This window comes from Prenolepis imparis, unplaced genomic scaffold (assembly GCF_030444845.1).
Source record: "Prenolepis imparis isolate NDT839.2.m4 unplaced genomic scaffold, iyPreImpa1.0 SCAF_7, whole genome shotgun sequence".
NCBI classification, from domain to species: Eukaryota; Metazoa; Arthropoda; class Insecta; order Hymenoptera; family Formicidae; genus Prenolepis; species Prenolepis imparis.
The window spans coordinates 1327031-1345811 of NW_028141165.1; the positions used below are offsets into that span (position 1 = coordinate 1327031).

General features: G+C 37.4%; 3 protein-coding genes across 7 annotated transcripts; 2 read left to right on the forward strand and 1 right to left on the reverse strand.

Annotated features, from left to right (window-relative positions):
- Positions 1 to 308: 308 nt before the first annotated feature.
- On the forward strand, positions 309 to 3848 carry Skp2 (S-phase kinase-associated protein 2). 2 transcript variants are annotated; one of them, XM_083042376.1, is made up of 6 exons: positions 309 to 511; positions 1521 to 1829; positions 1905 to 2193; positions 2290 to 2726; positions 2815 to 2942; positions 3030 to 3847. In XM_083042376.1, the coding sequence occupies exons 1-6, from the start codon at positions 426 to 428 to the stop codon at positions 3377 to 3379; spliced, it is 1599 nt and encodes a 532-aa protein (XP_082898502.1). In that variant the 5' UTR covers positions 309 to 425; the 3' UTR covers positions 3380 to 3847. The 2 variants fall into 2 exon arrangements, with proteins under 2 accessions (XP_082898502.1, XP_082898503.1); XM_083042377.1 differs by lacking the exon at positions 309 to 511 and adding an exon at positions 624 to 1434 and having other exon boundaries at positions 3030 to 3848.
- Positions 3849 to 5151: 1303 nt separating this feature from the next.
- Positions 5152 to 15402, forward strand: LOC145939004 (GIGYF family protein Gyf). Of its 4 annotated transcripts, none has more exons than XM_083042996.1 (16): positions 5152 to 5271; positions 6129 to 6177; positions 6259 to 6475; positions 7256 to 7426; positions 7663 to 7864; positions 7972 to 8188; positions 8270 to 9245; positions 9558 to 9914; positions 9994 to 10308; positions 10407 to 10499; positions 10564 to 10991; positions 11096 to 11297; positions 11379 to 11579; positions 11675 to 12095; positions 12166 to 12395; positions 12866 to 15402. In XM_083042996.1, the coding sequence occupies exons 2-16, from the start codon at positions 6146 to 6148 to the stop codon at positions 12989 to 12991; spliced, it is 4188 nt and encodes a 1395-aa protein (XP_082899122.1). In that variant the 5' UTR covers positions 5152 to 5271; positions 6129 to 6145; the 3' UTR covers positions 12992 to 15402. The 4 variants fall into 4 exon arrangements, with proteins under 4 accessions (XP_082899122.1, XP_082899124.1, XP_082899125.1 ...); XM_083042998.1 differs by having other exon boundaries at positions 11379 to 11573; XM_083042999.1 differs by having other exon boundaries at positions 10573 to 10991.
- A 259-nt stretch (positions 15403 to 15661) lies between these two features.
- Pig-a (phosphatidylinositol glycan anchor biosynthesis class A) lies at positions 15662 to 18646 on the reverse strand. The gene is made up of 7 exons (XM_083043006.1): positions 18159 to 18646; positions 17832 to 17988; positions 17573 to 17752; positions 17261 to 17495; positions 16867 to 17164; positions 16128 to 16488; positions 15662 to 15935 (listed from the first exon to the last, which is right to left on the reverse strand). The coding sequence occupies exons 1-7, from the start codon at positions 18194 to 18196 to the stop codon at positions 15855 to 15857; spliced, it is 1350 nt and encodes a 449-aa protein (XP_082899132.1). The 5' UTR covers positions 18197 to 18646; the 3' UTR covers positions 15662 to 15854.
- Positions 18647 to 18781: the final 135 nt, after the last annotated feature.

The window sequence follows — 18781 nt, forward strand, 5'->3', positions numbered from 1 at the left end:
TTAAAAGATTTCTGAATAAAAATCCTTTGTATTTTGTTTTCAAACAGAGAAAATTCCGACACATTTTTAATATTTAAAGTTACTTTGAATACCCGGATACTTCTTCATTGACAGAAGGTTAAAGTTACCTAACGGCTGTCGAGTCAGCTGTGTGGCGCATCGCGCAGGCGCGTGCGCGCGTTTTCACGGTGCTTCGATATCTCGCTGCGTTCCCGCCGTTTTGCGGCCGACCAATCAGCGGCCGCGACTCGCCGCCAACCTGTCCGCGGTCGCGGGACGATCGCGTGTCCCGCCGTTGTGCGCTGCCGGCAGCCGTTGGTGAACGATCGTTTCGTCGGTGTTCCGCGGGACACAATCGGAGTACCAGAGAAGAAGAAGAAGAAAAGATTAATTTCGCCAGGAAAGAGACAGAGAGAGAGAGAGAGATGAATTCCGCCGTGATCGAGCACACGCGACTCCACGAGGAGGACTCCAACTTGTCGAAATCGGAGGAATTTTCGCCGCCCGAGAGGTGAGAGAAATTTTCATCCCGCGATTTATACGTACTCTTTTTTTGGTTATCGGCTAACGAGAACCTCTGCTCTCACCCTGTTGCTTTTCGGGTGGATGAGAAGGGTGGGGGGAGGAAAGGGAAATCTCGGGCAGGTGTTGTACACCCGCAAGAAATTGAAAGCATCGGTGATTCTCTCTCTTTCTCCCAGGTATACGCTCGTATTTCTCTGACCTGATCTAGCCTGACCCTTAAGGGAATAGCCGCGAATAGCATTGAAAGGCACGATCGACCGTTGCTGCTTTTGTTGTGTTTCCGTACGAAATTACTCGATGTAACGATATTATTATGGCCGAGAGAGAGTTAACTGCTACCGAGAAATTGCTACGCTTTCAGTTCCTGTGTTTATATCTCTCTCAGTGATCGGTCTCAATTATTTGAGGAAATTTATTACAATTCGTGAGAATCGTAATAAGCAGCCTGCCTCGAAAAATATTTCAAGTCTTCTAATTTCTTGCAGTTATCGCGAATCTTCAAGTGTGATATTTCTCTGTGATTAATATCTTGAGCAAACGAAAGTTCTGTACAAAAGTAAACAACGACAAATCACGCGTATTCGATGTGAACTTGGAGCAAAGATTAATCTATATAGGGGATAATTTTTTTATTTGTTTGTTCCTTCTTTCATCAACTTTATATTTACCGTTGTTATTATATTTTTATTAAAAAGATATATCTCCTAAAAGAACAAGTATACAATTGAGCCCATATAAATTTATAAAAAGTATAGGTAATTTTTTTTTATTTGTATGAGATTGTATCATTGAGATATATCACATTGTGACCTCTGTGATTAATATCTAACCACCTACAATATTTGTTCTTTTTAAAAGTCTAAGTATAATGAACAAAGACTCTTCTTCGTCAACATCTTGGTGGAGCAGGTTTATATAATTTATTTACAATTTCAATTTATAAGTAAGGGAATACACGTGTATGTTGCACTAAAAAGAATCCTTTATGTTTACAGCAAACGATTACGCTTGGACGATGGCAGCAATAACAATCTAAACAGTACTGTCAACAGCGAGTCTCAAAATAATACAAGATGGTCATACTCTGGAAATGCCAGTGTTATAGAACCTGAAATCCTAGAGGACATGGGAGTTGGTATGTTAGAAGATGGTGTGAATTGTGAAAGTACAAAAGCATCCGCAGAATGCGTAATTTTACCAGCCAGTTTAGTTAATAACAAAAAGTCACCGGTAAATGAAGGTGGTGGTTTCGAGTATCAAGAAGAAGTTTATAGCTCTAGTTTGGAAAAAGTTAATACAGAGAGGTTTGTGAGAAAAGAGAGTTATTTTAAATCGTGTCTTTTTCAATTATTTATATTTTATTTAAATTATTCTTGTAGGATACAACAAGATTCATACGATATGGATGATCTAGCTGTGTTTGGTAGCATGGGAAATGAATCTGGCTATTCTTCGAGAGTGGAAGCTGATTGTTATGGGGATTTAAAAACAAGCTTTACTAAAGAAAAGATGAATGCCTCCACTGATAAGAATGAACAAGCTTGTTTAGATCAATTTTGTCTATTTAGGAGAAAAAGGAAGCCTTCCATCGAAGGCGAAGACAAGTTTAACAAGCTATCGGATGAAATAATCTTAATGATATTAAAATGGCTACCTAAGAAATGTTTGGTAAGAAAATATTTATAATCTGAAAAATTATGCAATATGTTTAATTTATACTTGTACATGTTTCATTAATTGTACATATATTATTTATACACGTAGGTACGCTCTATGCTTGTATGCAAACGTTGGTGTCAGATAGCTCGCGACGAAGTATTGTGGACCAGATTAGATCTAAGTAGTAAGGTTTTAAGCGAAGGTACATTAGGTTATATATTACCTCGAGGAGTACAAATTTTGAGACTGGCGCAGGCAGAGATCGCGGATCCTATTTTTTGCGAGGGCAGGGAAGTTTTCAACAATTTATACATCAGTAAATTACAATATTTGGATCTATCCATGGCAGTTATATCGCCAACCAGTTTAGCCGCATTATTATCTAAATGTAAATATCTGAAAAAGTTATCATTGGAAAAGTGTACAGTGAACAGAGACTGTTGTAAAGCCATTAGTCAAAACACTGAATTAGAAATTTTGAATCTAACAATGTGCAAGAATATGAACGTTGGATGTATTATAGAGTTAACGAAACTCCAAAAGTAAGATTATCTATCTCTGTATGTATATATATATATATATGCATTGCGTTTCGGTCAACTTGTATACGATTGTTGAATTATATTTCAGTTTAACTGCCCTCAATATGGCATGGTGTTGCTTGGATAGCGAATGTATGACTTTACTTTGTAAAACACTGCCAGCATCCATTATACGCTTGAATATAGCAGGCTGTAGAAAAACAATGACTGATGATAGTAAGTATATAATGAATTGTGTTATTTATCTCCTTTCACATGCATACATATATTTGGAAAATGTATTTTTTTTTTTGCTAATTTCAGATGTGAAAGACTTGTCAAGAAGATGTCCAGATATTATAGAATTAGATTTGAGTGATTCCGCTATGCTAACAATTCACACTGTCCATAATTTATTAAATTTTGCAAGACTGGAACACTTATCGCTGAGCCGTTGTTACAGCATTCCGCAGTCTGCATATATAAGATTAGCTCACATGCCATGTTTATTATATTTAGACGTTTTCGGCTTGATGTCAGACTCGGTGCTAAAGTCATTACAAACTAGCTGCCGTGAAGTGCCGGAAATTAACAAATACCTCTATAGTTCCGTCGCAAGACCAACGGTCGGAATTCGAAGAACCAGTATTTGGGGCCTCCGAGTTAGAGATTAAATTCAAATATAGGCAATATTTTTTCATCAATTTATAATAAATCAAGAAACAGATTTTACCAAAGGGAAACCGATCTATATGTAATACTGTATCTTTCAGACTGAACAGACTGAATAGTATGTTGATAAAATTAACTTATTCGGGGAAATAAGGAATTCTTTATTCTTTTTCTTTTTTTTAAGTAAGATATATGTAAACATTTAAAATTAATAATGTGTCCTCCTAAAAATTTAATATTGAATTGTTGCTCAGGTATTTTTAAAAGTCTGTATATATATATATACTATTAGTAGAATATTGTGTGTGTACTTTTTATACTTAAGATTTAGAATTATTACGGCTGTGCGAGACCGTCTTATTTACAGATATCTTCTTCATCGTGGTTTTTTGAATTTTGTCAAACAATTATTGTTTTGCTGTATACTGATTTTTGACAGTAAAAGATCTCAGAAAATTATTTAATGTGGCTGGATAAATATATATAAAAAAAGAAAGTTTAATTTATATATATACATGTGTATTGTTAGCTTTACATTATAGTTGTATAATGTAATTTATTTTAAATATTTAGATATAATAGAATTCTCGTTTATATTGACTCACTTTTTATTCAAAAGGATGATTATAATATGACGTAGTCAATTAGTTTTGCGCTATTTTGTCTTATTTATATATATTTCTATGTATCTAAATCTAAAATATCTTGCATACTTTTCAATTATTTTTGTATTCGTGGTTTATAAATTTCTTCCGGAAGCGTGCTGTTTGCCCACGTTGCGATTACCCAAAATCACTTGCAACTACCGGCGCTTTGGATTTCTTACTAGATTGACCAATCAGAAGATTCCTTGGGCAATCGGATGTCATCCCCTCCTTTCTACACACACGTGCGCGATCGCCATAGAGGTATAGAAAGCATAGATTGCTCGTAAACAAGTCAAACGTGGCAGAATAACGAAATAGAAATGATATCTTTCTTTTTCTATCGGAAGTAGAAAGAAGAGGCAATTTACAGCTATTAGACAAAGATAGTGAGCTTGGTTAAATAAATTTATCCTTTTCATACTCAACAGAACATTTTTCGCTTATATTTAAATTGGAGCAGTCATCTGCTCTTTATAGCTATATATATGTTCTCATTATTTTTAATTGTGCAATAACTACTTATTAGGAATTGATCGCAAATACAGGAAACAATTTAGTTATCCATTAGCATAGGCTATACAAAAGGCTATTTCAAAAGAGACACATATATATCTATTTTAATATGTGATGTGTATAAAAAATTATGGAAATAATTGTTCAAATTGTATATAGATATTAAATTTTTTCAAAAGAGATTGACATTTGTCAACAATAATGCTTGTCAGAGAAATAAAACTAATTTAAAAATCAATTTTTTAATTAGTTTTATTATAATTAATTTATTATATGTATTATAATTATTATTATCTATATGTACTTTTTCATCTAATTGTGTCTCAAAAAATTATATATCAACAATAGTACATATAATAATATGCTTGTCAGAAAAATAAAACTAATATAAAAATCAATTTTTTAATTAGTTTTATTATAATGTTTATTATAATCATTGTTATATACGTATTTTTTCATCTCATTTTGCGTCTGAAAAAATTAAATTTTGCGCCTGCACTTGTGATCGAGAGCTGATTGGTCGCCGCTGCCACGATGCGCATGCGGCCACTTGTGTTTTTACATCGCAGTCCTAGTGACTTTTCACGCCTCGCGCCTCGCGAGCGTGTCGTCACCATTCACCACCACCATGAAACCCTCGCATGCGCTCCTTCCAAAAAAAAGAAAAAAAAAAAAAATTCAGCCATATTGGTGTGTTGTATCGCTGCTCTCAGTGATTTCGAGGATCAGCTAAGGTATCTCGCCCCGAAGACCCGAAACGCCGTCGTCGCGCCCGTCCACTGATCCTTCCCCGAGATCGGCCGTCGTTTTTTCTCCGCGAATCCCGGGACCGCGGTTCACGTCGCGCGCAACGATCCTCCTTGATGTTCGCACGGGGCGAAAAAAAAGTTTGGTTAACGTTGCCACCTTGGATCGCGAACGTCGCTCTTGTCCCCGCGAGGAAAACGTGTCGTCGCGATTACGATTATCTCTCGCGCGTGACAGGCTTCCCTCGCGACCTATCTCGCGTCCGTTCGGTCGCGCGAGCGAGAATCCCCGAGGATGCTCCGAGGAAGTCGCGCATAAGTCGACGTGCTCTCCGCTGAATTTTCCTCCTCGCTTCTCGTCACCCTCTTATCCGTCTCTCTCTCTCTCTCTCTGTCTCTATCAAAGTTCGCGATATCCCGTCGAGCAACAGGTACGGGATGATCGGTACGCCCTGATTACGCGAGGTCGCTAATAAGGGACGTCTGTCTCTTTATTATATGTCGTGCACTCTGCAATGTAACAGATGACGAGGTCCTCCTCCGCGATGGACAGCGAATTTTCTTTATCCAGCTTTGATTCGTCGAAGAAAATCGCATTACCGTGGTCGTATTCTCCGCGTGTTATCCTAGTATCGATCTGGCCCTACAAATATTTATACAAATTTCGATATCGGATATCGTTCGGTGAAAAAAAAACATGAAGTTATGCAACAGAACCTTGCATATTCCATATTTTTGTAAGATGCCTTTTATAATACTTAGCTTCGTAGAACAATGTATTTGCGGCTAGATGTATATACTTTATTACGAGTTACTGGTCTTGATTGATTTTTTCTTTTTTATAGAAGATAGTAAGTACATCATGACGGATTCCATGAAATTTGGTCCAGAATGGTATGTAATTTCTGTTGCTATTGAGAAGTTATTTCATTTTTATTTGTGACTTTTATAGTAATATGATTATATTGTATGTAGGTTGCGCACTGGTGGTAGTGGCGGAGGTGGCGGAGGAAGCACAAGCTTGAGTACACCTCGCTATCAATTGGCAGAGCATAGATACGGTCGGGAGGAAATGTTGGCTCTGTTTGATCGCAATTGTAAACCTCCCGAGCATCTGACAACTTTTCCATCCTTGTATGTAGAGAAAACTCAACTTCCATTGGCTCTTGTACAGATGACAGAGGATGAAACGGTAATTAAACATACATATTGTATATTAATATTGCAATACATTCTGTATATTATATTTTTATATGATTTATATATTTTTATCGTGCAAAGTCTAATTTTATTTATTTTTTATATTAGTAGAAAGAAGAAAGCTTTTGTCAAATTATATTATATTCTACTATTATATACTTTGGTTTCTCACTTCTCCCCTCCTTTTTACTTTGTTCTATATTAGGAATATAGGATATCTAAAAATATAATACTGGAGCCCTTTTAATACTGGAGCTCTCACATTAATTCTTTTTTTCAAACAACTTACTTTCTTGTGTTTTGAGAATAATTAGTTTTTTTGATTAATTTTATTTTTTTTTTAGCGACCATTATCTTTTTGAGTTATATACGTGTACATACATATACACATACATATGTATGTATATATATACTTGTGTGTATATTAATGTTAAATATTTATGTTTAAATTCATAAAAGACATCGATGGGTGCATCCAGAAGCACGATCGCTCACTGAGCGGTTGTGCTTCTAGATGCACCCAATGAGAAGCAGAATAGCTTTTTTCATGTTTCTTGCATAAATGTTTTTTGCTGGTTTGTCAATATTATTTGAAAGAAATAAATGTTCACTTTTTGAAGCATATTTTTACATAGTGTTTGTTCATATTCAGGACTATCTTCTTTTGTGTTACTATTTTAAAATCGTAAAAAATAAGAATATGTTTGTTTGAGAAAACATTATTTTTTTTATCATTTGTTATATAATGTTCAAGTACGTGTGTATCTTACAGCGTATGTGGAATGGGATAACTAATATCGGCAGCCGTGGAAGAGGTAGCAGCGTGGATCGTGGACGTGGTAGGACTGGAAGAGGAGGCTTATATTCGTCTCATTATTCACGCGGAGTCGGTTTCGGGGACGATTCCGGTGATGGGATACGAATCGAGGGCCAATCATTTCAGGTATATAGCTTCTGTTCTTTTCTTCTTATAAGAGATGATCTCTTTGATATATATATATATATATATATATATATATATTTTCTTGCATAATTTTTCTTGTATTAATTTCTCGTTCTTCCAATGTCGTGATATAAAAATAAAATATAAAAGAGATAATACTCGCTGATTAAAAAATTATAATTAGATACAAAAGTTCAACCAAGCTATCGGAGGAAGTTCAAAGATTTTATTTATAGGGAAGAAATAGGCCATTCGATAGGTCTCAAAGCGAACGTGGCTGGCCAGAGAGAAATGGTGCTGCGGATCCGGGAGAATGGAACGGCTCGACTAGTCCGAGAAAAGAACTAAGTCGCGGGACTAGCGGTAGCTCGCTTATGGAAAGCAATTGGAGACGTCATCGCGGAGGGGGAGAAGACGATGACGGTTGGCGCAAGTGGGGTAAGTGCGCGCATCGTTTCGTTTATTTAAGAAGAGATCTTGTATTATACATATACATATATTGTATACATATGTGCTTATGTAATGAAACGAGATATTTATTTTAGGAAGAAATAGCTGGCGCGAGGGTGGCAATATAGATCGAGGGGATAGGCTGGATCGAAATGATGGTGACGGGGAGGAAAGCAGAGGTGGCGGGCCGGGAAGATGGGAACATCGGGGAAATCACAGACCCTCCCACGAATCAAGTCATCATCCGCCACCACGAACCGCTCGCGCTTGGGAGTCGAATCATCATGATAATCACGACAATCTACCCGAATGGTTAATATTAAATTTTATTGTTATGATGTTTGTATATATATATTTTTTTTTTTACTTTATTTCTCAAACTTGATATTTCAGGGCGACGGAAAATCCGAGCGAAAGCGGTGGCAGTTTCGACGCTTCGGGCGCGTTTCACGGTGGAATGTATTCGGACGATGATGATGACGGTGTGGCGGGTACTTCCCAACAAGGCAGAACTCGACGCGTTTCGGAAGGCAGTGCTTCTAACGTAGTGAAATCTAGTAACAAGACATTCGGTACGGGTTCTGTCCAATCGTTGAATCGTCATACAAATAATACAGTCGGTACATTAAGTAAGGAACGATCGAAACCATTGGATTCACTCGAGGATAAGGATAATTCTATAGAGAAAGAGAGGAGATCTAATTCGCCCTCTACCAAGCCTCCATCGGTTGCACCGACGACTGAGAGCATTCCCGCGAAGACCTTGACGACACCTTCGGATCTTTTACAGAAGAAGACTGTCGTTGGATCCGTGAGTGTGAATAAAGTCGAGACCGGTGAGAAACCTGGCGAACCCCCGAGTGGAGCTCACAATAAAGAGAACATGCCGATACAGGAGGTTAAAAAAGAGCCGCAAATAATTGCTACCGCGATCAATCGACAGGTTCCTTTGGAGCAGTCGAAGGTCGTGCATAATCCGGGAACTGCCAGCATCAGGCAGAGAGCGGAGGACGACTTCGATAGAATGAAGGAAGAAGCCGATGCGTTGGTAGCCAAATTAATGGCGGATGAGGGAAGCCACAAGGAGAAGACGATCGCCACCGGTGTCCCGTCCGCAATTAGCGGTAATCAAACTTCCGCGGTTTCCACCACGGGTAATCAGGAAAAATGGTTTTACCGCGATCCGCAGGGCGAAGTTCAGGGACCGTTCTTAGCGACTGAAATGGCCGAATGGTGCAAAGCTGGTTATTTCACTACAGGATTGTTGGTGAGAAGAACCTGCGACGAAAGGTACGCTACGCTCGGTGATTTGATCAAAATGTGCGGAAGGGTACCATTTACACCTGGTCCACCAATACCTCCTTTAAAGGTAGGTTGATATATATTTATTTTACAATATTTTAGACAATTTTAAAAAATTTTTATATTCTATTTTGTATTACTATTTTATTAACTGATCATTTGGATGTGTAATGTAAATAGCTTGGAGTTGAATAATCCGAGGAAAAGAAGTATAAAAGGAAAATGAGTTTTATTTGTAGTCATCTATAATATTCAAGTTTGCGATATAAAGGAATATCCAGAGATCTCGAAAATAACGTTACATATTTTTAACTTACATTCGCAATTACTATTAAATATATTTGCATTAATAATATCAAATATATACTTTGATTCGTAGCTGTCGGAACAAGTGATCCCGCCTGTTCCTACTACCGTACCAGCTGGATTGGGCGCCAGTGCTATACCGAAGGCCGGAATAGACGATCCGATATTGTTAATGACGTATCAGCAAATGCAGATGTTGCACCAGCAGATGTTGTTGAGGCAGATGAGAACGTCGGCGATAGCAAAGTTGTCGCAGTCGGAGCATTGGACGACGCTGAGTCCAGTGGAGCAGAATCAACTGATACTACAGTACGTCATGCAGGACGGAGTGCAAGAGATTCCGGAAGTACCGATAACAAATCCGTTTGTGCCTCATCTCGCGTCTCAGACGACTAATCCTGTCATGCAACTTTTTACTCAGATGCAACAGGTACTGCATCAATGGGCTAATTCGATGTCAATTTTACATTGACATGTACGATATTAAGGGCGCATTATTTTTCGCGCAGGCGAAGACGCAACCCGAGACACATCTACCGACGAATCCGCATGCAACCGCGTCGCCCCATCCGGCTACGGTAGATCCCATACAGCAGCTGATTCAACAGATGGGCGGTATGCAGAATTTGCCTGCCATGCAACAACCAAATATCGCTCCGCCGACCCCCGCGCCGACGCAAGAGGACAATCCGATAAAATCTCTGCTACGTCAACTCAACGTCAACACGAATGGCCATCCAATGGGGCCCCACATGGACACTGTCTGGCCGCAACCCCCGCCACAAATAGCTCCCCAGTTTAACGCGCAGAATTGGTTAGCGCAGGTGCGTTTCGTCGTGTAATATTCAAGTTTGCACAGACGCGAAAATTATGCGTTTGAAAAGTGGATTCAATCTCGCTTATTCGTCATATCTTTTTCCAGGTTGGGCCCATCCCCGCCATGCCTCCTGGACAATTACCCGGTTCTCTGTGGGATTTACATGTTAAAGATATGAAAACCGAGCAGCAAATACTGGTAATTCGATTTTTTACTTGACTTTCAATGTTATAGAAAAACTAATGGGTTTTCTCCTTTTTAGGAAGAACAGAATCTTAAGCTACAAGAGGATAGGAAAAAGGAGGAATTAAAGAAGCAAGAAGAATTGCAGCGTCAAGCGGAAGAGGAGAACGCGAAGAGAAAGCAAAAGGAGGAACAAGCTAGACAAGTCGAAGAAGCGAAGCGTAAGGACGAGGAGAGGAAGAAAAAGGAAGAGGAGAAGAAACGAAAAGAGGAAGAGAAACGCAAGCAAGAGGAAGAGCAGAAGAAGAAGGAAGAGAAGAAACGTAAAGAAGAGGAGAAAAGACGGGAGGAGAAGAGAAAGCAGGAAGAGGAGAATTTGAAGAGAAAACAGGAAGAGGAGAGAAGAAAGCGGGAAGAGCTAAAAAAACAGGAGGAAAAACTGAAGAAGGAGGAAGAAAAGAGAAAGAGATTGGAGGAAGAGCAAAAGAAGGAAGAAGAGAGACTTAGGTGTGTGTCAATGTGGAATCGCAGCAAAGCTAACGAACAAAATAAATTAATACAAACGAATCGAATGCATTTGAATTAAACTTATACGTTTGTAAACTTTACAGGAAAGAAATGGAAATGCGACGGCAGGCGGAAGCGGAGGAACTGGCGCGTCGCGCGGAACAACGGCGAAGAGAAGCCGAGGCGCTGCGCAAGCTTCAAGAACGAAATAAAGCTCCTTGGGCTCAGACTCCGCGCGCGATGGCTCCTACCGCTCATACCGCCTCGCTCGCTGAGATTCAAAGATTCGAGAGAGAGAAGAAAGTGGTAAACGACGCATCTTATATTTGTTATGCGCGTGTGATGTATGCGCATCTATGTGATATTTTTATCTTTGCTATCTTACAGGAAGAGCAACGGCTTCAACAACTGATGCAACAACAATTGGCGCAACAAAAGGTGATAGAAGCCGCGCAGGAGGCGACCGACTCGTCCAAACGATTGCAATTCAAATGGGCAGAAAAGGCTATCGCTTCCAATAAACCGCTTCAAGTGAAGAGTCTCGCGCAGATTCAGCAGGAGGAACAAGAATGCATCGCTAAGGTAAAGGTACTTATTGCTTCCTGAATTAAACCAGCGATAAAATAAAATTGTTTTCATAAAAGAGATCCGTGCGATAAGAAATCGAAATATTCTTTCCCTAGCAACAGGAAAGAGAACGGCAGGAAAAGGCCAATCAAAAGGAATCGGCGAGTATGCTGCAGAATGCCGGGATATGGGGTACGGCGTCGCAGGCCTTGAATTGGGCCAATTCGAGCACGTCGACTAGTCAAGCGTGGTCGACCAATTCTGGTAATAGTGGCTTCTGGGACGATCCTGCGCCCGTCAAGTCGTCCGCGACTATGAAACAACCAGCTGTTAAACAAACTGCGACCGCGAAATCCAGTACTCTTAACCAGCAGCAGCAGCAACTACAACAGAATAGCAACAATAAGGCATCCAAGAGCAAAAACAAGAAAGAGGAGGAACTGGTGAAGAAATTATTTGAACAGAACACTGCCAAGACCGACGAGTTCACGCAATGGTGTAATAAAGCGTTGAGCAGTATACAGGCGTCTGTGGATAGTAAGTATCGCGCGAGTCGAGTTTATCAATCGCATTGAATTTCTACTACATCTACCATGTACATTCGCAGTCCCTACATTCGTTGGATTCCTGCGGGACATAGAATCGGCTTATGACGTGAAAGACTACGTTCGCGATTATCTCGGCGATACCAAACAGAGCATGGAGTTCGCCAAGCAGTTCTTAGAGAAGCGAAGCAAATGGCGATCGGCACAGCGTCCTCAGGCGCAAGCGGACGATCTGTGCAAGCCGGCACCGGCCGTTAATCCGAATGCACCTGCAGAATTTCAAGAAGTAAAGGTATTAACGCGCACGTTATTCTTGTTAGCGACAATCATATTTTTTTTTGTGTACACTAAGAAATGTATTAAAATATTATTGGCTTGATATTATTTAATCCAATATCTATTAGAGTAGATATTTTTTAATCCTTCTGTCAATGCATAATTTTTCACCTTTTCATCAATGTATGCGTTTTGAGATATTGCACTGCGATAAATTGTTTTACAGCAGCTGCTGGACATCAAACATTCTTTCTCTTTATATTATTTTAGGAGATTTTCTAAAGGCCCTTTGTATTTTGTTTCAAACAGTTTCGATACATTTTTAATATTTAAAATTGCTTTGGGTACCCATTCATTGACAGAAGGGCCAATTGATTATTATTTTGATATTATTTATGTCATAGAAGAAAGTTAATATTTCAAATACTTTTATGGGTGAAATTACGTCGTGCAAATCATGTTAATAATCCTTTTTTCTTCGTTCAGGGAAAATCCAAAAAACCAAAGAAGGGAAAGATGTTCAAGGTGGACAACAGAATCCTTGGCTTCAGCGTGACCGCGGCCCCTGATCGTATCAACGTAGGTGATCGCGATTACGGTGAAGGAGTCTGAACTGTTTCGCCAATTTACCTCGCGGAAATACTGCAACGCTCTCGATTTACACATCGCAAACGGTTCGTTATTTATTTATTGTTCATTGCCAAAACGGATGCTGCTGAGAAGAACCACCCGCCAACACTAGGGTATCTTCTTCTTGAAGCATACAAACACTTTTTACGATCCAAGGAGGAACTCGATCGTCCTTCAATCGTCGATGACAGTCTAGAACTGTGGCTGAGCGTGGCGTTATTTTCTTATTACATTAAACAGAAAAAAAGCTCCATTGTACATATTACTCAGAAGATGAATATTTCAGAAAGAAAGAGGAGGATGGACTTACTTTTTCCTATGTATGTACGCGCGACAATTAAAGTTGAAAACTTTTATAACATTTCATCACCATTGTCATTTAAATCCCTAAGTCACAAGACGAGAAAGAAAAAGGGAGAGAAAAGATATATAGAAATATAACAAGCTGTATGGCAGTCAATAGCAATATGTGTATGTAAAGGTGTTCAACGAGAGAAAGAAGTAATATATATATATATATATATATATATATATATATATATATATACACACACAACACACAGACACACACATATAAATATATATAAATTAAAACGTGCTTGTGTTGTGAGATCGCGAAATCATCGTCTCTGCGTCTCAAGTATTGTATGTATATGCGGTGCGTCAGTATTGTCCTCACTGAATCCTATGGATTTTTCGCTTCGTCGCAAATATATTCGTCGAGAAGGAAGAAGATTCGCGCGCTTTGTATTATTTGTACAACAGATTTTACGAATGATTTAATCTCCTCCCTCCTCCCCTTATGCATTTCGTGCACGAAAAAATTTCTTCCTCCACTTTTTTAACAATACTTTTTCGCCGTCATGATACTACAATCGTAATAACGATACTCTAAGCAGAATTTCATGTACACACAACAGTAGTATTGCATATCCAGATATTAATTATTAAGATTCGTGTTACTCTTTGTAACAACGAATGAACAGGGAGAGAAAAATAGGGAGATTCAACCTCTTTCATGATATTAAGAATTATGAAATAAAACTATCAATTTTCAACATAGCATTCTTGATTAGAAACTTTTGGTTCTGTAGTAGAAGAAACAGAGCAATAGCGATTTAAAGGCGATATTTGTATTATTAATTCCACACAATCTCGACAGCGTAGATGAAATTGTGACATCACTGATAACCGCATGTGTGGAAATTCTCACTCGTAGTCCTCTTGTAGTCGATCTAATAGTAAAAAAAAAAAAAAAATCTTTGAAAAGACTTTGAAAAACTTACACGGGGAGACTTAAATGATACACAACACGTGATAAGAGAGGCGGAGTACTTTTTTTGTAAAGTTTTATTTTATAACTCTCTTGTAAGTGTCGTAGTTGAAGATCCGTAAAGGGGAACCTTTTTAGCACTTTTTAAGGACATTCGTTTCGTTGTGTCTCTGACTAATATGCATCGACAGATGCGATATTGGATAAGGATGTAATGTTGCGACAGACCTGACCACTCGTAATATTATGATGGTTGTTAACTAAGGTTCACTGATCTTCCCTTATTTAAGATTATAAAAAAACAAATAGGAGAAGACCATAGAGCCTTGTACGTGAAAGATTTATGTATAAATAGATTAATGTACAGAGTATACGCGCGATGATGATTAAACAAACAGACGAAAGCGACAATTAACAAATAATTAATATTGTATCAATATTCTATTATTGTATTTAACATACAACATAATTAAAATAAATATTATTATTTTTAATTTAACTTTCTTATTGCTTTACATCAATTTTAATTTCTTATCAATCGCGAAGTTGAAGTATTCCAACATGTATTAAATTTTTATTTTTAAGTACGAATGTTATTTTTTTTAAATTCTTTTTTTACATTTTATACATTTCGTACTTGTATACTCTGTATGCGCAGACGATGACTGCTAGCTGAACGAAAGTACGGCAGATTTTTAATCGCAGCGTTCAAAAAAGAGAAAGAGATAGAGAGATGAAGTTACTACTTTATTGCTTTCTACGGAAAAAGAGAAGAAAAAATATTCGCGAAAAACTATCGATTGTATAACGCGTGGTTGATGAATTACACGAACACGAATAAACCTACTCCACACATATTGCTACAAATAACTGCTTAAAGATTAGCGCGAATTGTTTTAAAACGTAAGCACGAACTATCCGTAATACACACACGACGATATTTTGTAATGCTAATGATGCAATAAATATCTTTCTTAAGCATATGTAATTATATGTGTATGCGGGGTGCGAGCGACGTTGGATATCGTTACAAATTGTTATACGTGTTATGCATTGATTCATACGAGATGTCACACATGTATCATAATAAAAAAAAAAAAAAAAAAAAAAAAAAAAAAAATCCACACATTTAACGGATAAAGTATTATTTTCATAAACGAACTGACGTCGAATGTTGAACATCATGCGCTATTATATTTGTTTTTGGAATGATACACAGAGATTACAAAAAGCAGCACGATATAATAAATAAAATTGTTATAAATAGTCGTGTCTCATTGTCAGTTGTAATAATTTTACATGCAAGTATATGACGACATTTGTACTTTTTTCCTTTCGCGTACTTTTGTTTCGCATATCATTATTTTACAGACAACATCTTTACATAGATATATTATTTATATTTCTTTAAAAATTTTGTCGATAAGTGCAACACGATAATTGGTCTTTTTCATATATATATATATATATAACGATAATTATTGCAGAGAATGTGAATTTTTTGGAATGTTTCAAAAGTAAATAGACTATATGAAATACTTGAACACATTGAGAAGTTTACATTCCAGGCTTCTATAACAGTTGATCGTTTTTTCCTTTCCCGTTGGATGGCATAACTTGAATCTCATTGTAGTCCCGGGCAATATCGATGTACTGAAAATTTATTTATTTATAATTATAAATGTGAAAAGAAATCCCTTTTTGATATACATTTGATATATGCTGCACAAACACAAGCATATGATACAAAGAGTAACAGCTAAATATATAAGTCAGTAATAAGGCGAAAAATATATATAAATTAGCAAAATATGTATATATTGTATGTAATCCTGAAGATTTTACCTTTCTTGGAACGAAGAATTCTAGAATTTGTAGTATTATATAGCACAAAGACACCACAAGCAGATAGGCCAATACACCACTTTGCAACTGACTCGCCAATTGCTGTCCTAGATTTTTCTTGGTTTCACGTTTCACCAAATTATACACTATCTCTGTACGTTTCGTGATATTGAACCAGTTGTAATATAAACCTATTCTCCTGTGCATCTCCAAGGGACATATGACGTTGCCCTTCTTATAGTCAGCTATAGCGGCCTCCAATCCCTCGATTAATGCTGGTATAGTGGGTTCGACGAGATAAATCAAATCTGGTGGCAGAACTTCCGGAATCCCTCCGACCTTTGTCGACACTACTTGCAAACTGCAAAACGATATCAATCACATTCGACGCTTGGCAAAATTTTGTTGGCACAGAGAAGAATATGAAGAAAATTATTTAAAATTAAATTTTTTAAAATTATTCTGAATTATCTAATCAATTAAACAAAATTAATTATTTAACTTAAATTTATTTAATATTAATTTTATTCGAAATATCTATTTAAATAAATAAGAATACTAATTTCATATCTAAATATCTATAACCTTTTAAATATTCTTTTATTTAATTTTTATCTATTTACCCCTATTTATTAATTTCTAATATTTATTGGAAAAACTCAGAGTTGAAAAAAAGATATAGGATGAATAATTTTATAGATTCTTACAAGAGAGTAAGAAAGAAAACTAAAATGCTTACCCGCAAGAAGCTGCCTCTACAATAGCCATGCAGTAAGCCTCTGTCAGACTCGTATTGAGAAAGATGTGACCCTTATTTAAGACGTGTTTAACTTGAGAGTGTTCCAGACTACCCAGCAGAGTGACTCGGTGCTGCAGTAGATTTCTCTCCCTCACTTCTTCTATCAGCCATCTCTTCGGCCCATCCCCGCCGATTAGGAATTGTACATTTTTATGACGTAAACAAATCTCGGGTATTATATGGGCTAGAAGATCCACGCCCTTCCTATACACCAATCGCGATACTATTACTATGGTAACTGAAATTGACAGTTACATTACAATAATTAGAAAATAATGCATTTCTAACTGATGTAATGTATGTGAAGCAGGATTTCGAGTCTCATTAAACTTACTAAATTCGTTGCTCCGTTTACTGACGTCAGGCGTAAACAGCGCGGTGTCAACCGCATTTGGGATAACCGATACCTTCTCCTTCTTCACTTTGGCTCGTAATACTGTATTCTCCTTTCCGATATGGGACACACATATACAATGATCACAATCGACTAACGATATCTGGAGAAATTTGTTTGTCAGAATAGCCGACGCGTCCGCAAAACCGAAAAGTGAGTGATCGGTGAAAACTGTCTGCAAACATTAGTATTAGCATTAGTAGCCACCTTTAGTGTCATCTGAAAGTAGCTAGTGTGGCTGCTAAAACTTACTTTCAGTCCCATTAATCTGCCGATCAACATTCCCTCGTGGGCTAAAGCTGAGAAGGCAGAATGTCCGTGTATTATCTGTATCTCTTCCCTTACAAAGATATACCTGATAAGCGGAAGAGAGCATATCATCGTCGGAAGAACACATTGATTGTAGAAAACCTTGACAGGAATGTAATATACCTTAAATAAAAATAAATGTTAAAGATGAATCGATTACAAGGATGAAATGTAAGGGAGATGTGAAAAGTACAGCGCGTACTTTCAATCCATTTGTCATGTATCGCACGCCTACTCTATCCCCGTAGGAATGTGTGAGTATCACCACTTTGTGTCCGTGTTCCAGCAGACATTGAGACAAATTGAAGATGTGCTCCTCGACGCCGCCCATATTTGGATAAAAGAAATCCGAGACCATGCTGGAAAAAATTGTGATATGCAATGTCAGATATAAAACTCAGATGACTCGCAAGTTATAGCAAGCTATAATATACAGCATTTTATTATTATACATTTTTAATTAATTTTATTATTATATATTATATATTTATTATTATTTATAATAGATATATATTACACATATACGAACCATATTTTATGTTTGACACCGCTCATTTTTACACCCATACATGATTCATACTGATTCAATCCGATGATTACAAATTCGCGGATTGTAATTTCCCGTAATTTGATAACTCCCTCTCCCTCTCTTATTATCTAATTATAGTCAATTCAGCCATATTAATACTATATACATCTTTAATCTAAATTACGATTAAATTTCCTGATAACACTGACAGATACATTTATTACACGACGTTTTTGGAAGGCATTTTAATTCTAACCCCCCAAACCCAAATACACAAGACGAGGGATTTAATTCGCGCGAGATTTGACGAAAGCGTCAGATGCGACGAAACGGTCCAATTGCCGAATTTTTTCGTCCCGACTTTTCAAAGCAATCTTTTGTAAAACAGTCAGGATCGCCTTCAATATCACGGTATCTCTGCTGTGAATTAATTCGGATACGTATTACGTATGTACGTGGAACTTTGACGATGACAATTGCAAATTGAAGATATTAAAATTAATTGTTAATTTACACACATGCCTTTTATGGCTTTTTGGCAAAGCGCGTTCCACTTGCCGCTTTTGACGATAGTTTCGCAGCCGATCGATTGACCAATCGAAGATCTTTGTTCTTCTCGTCCT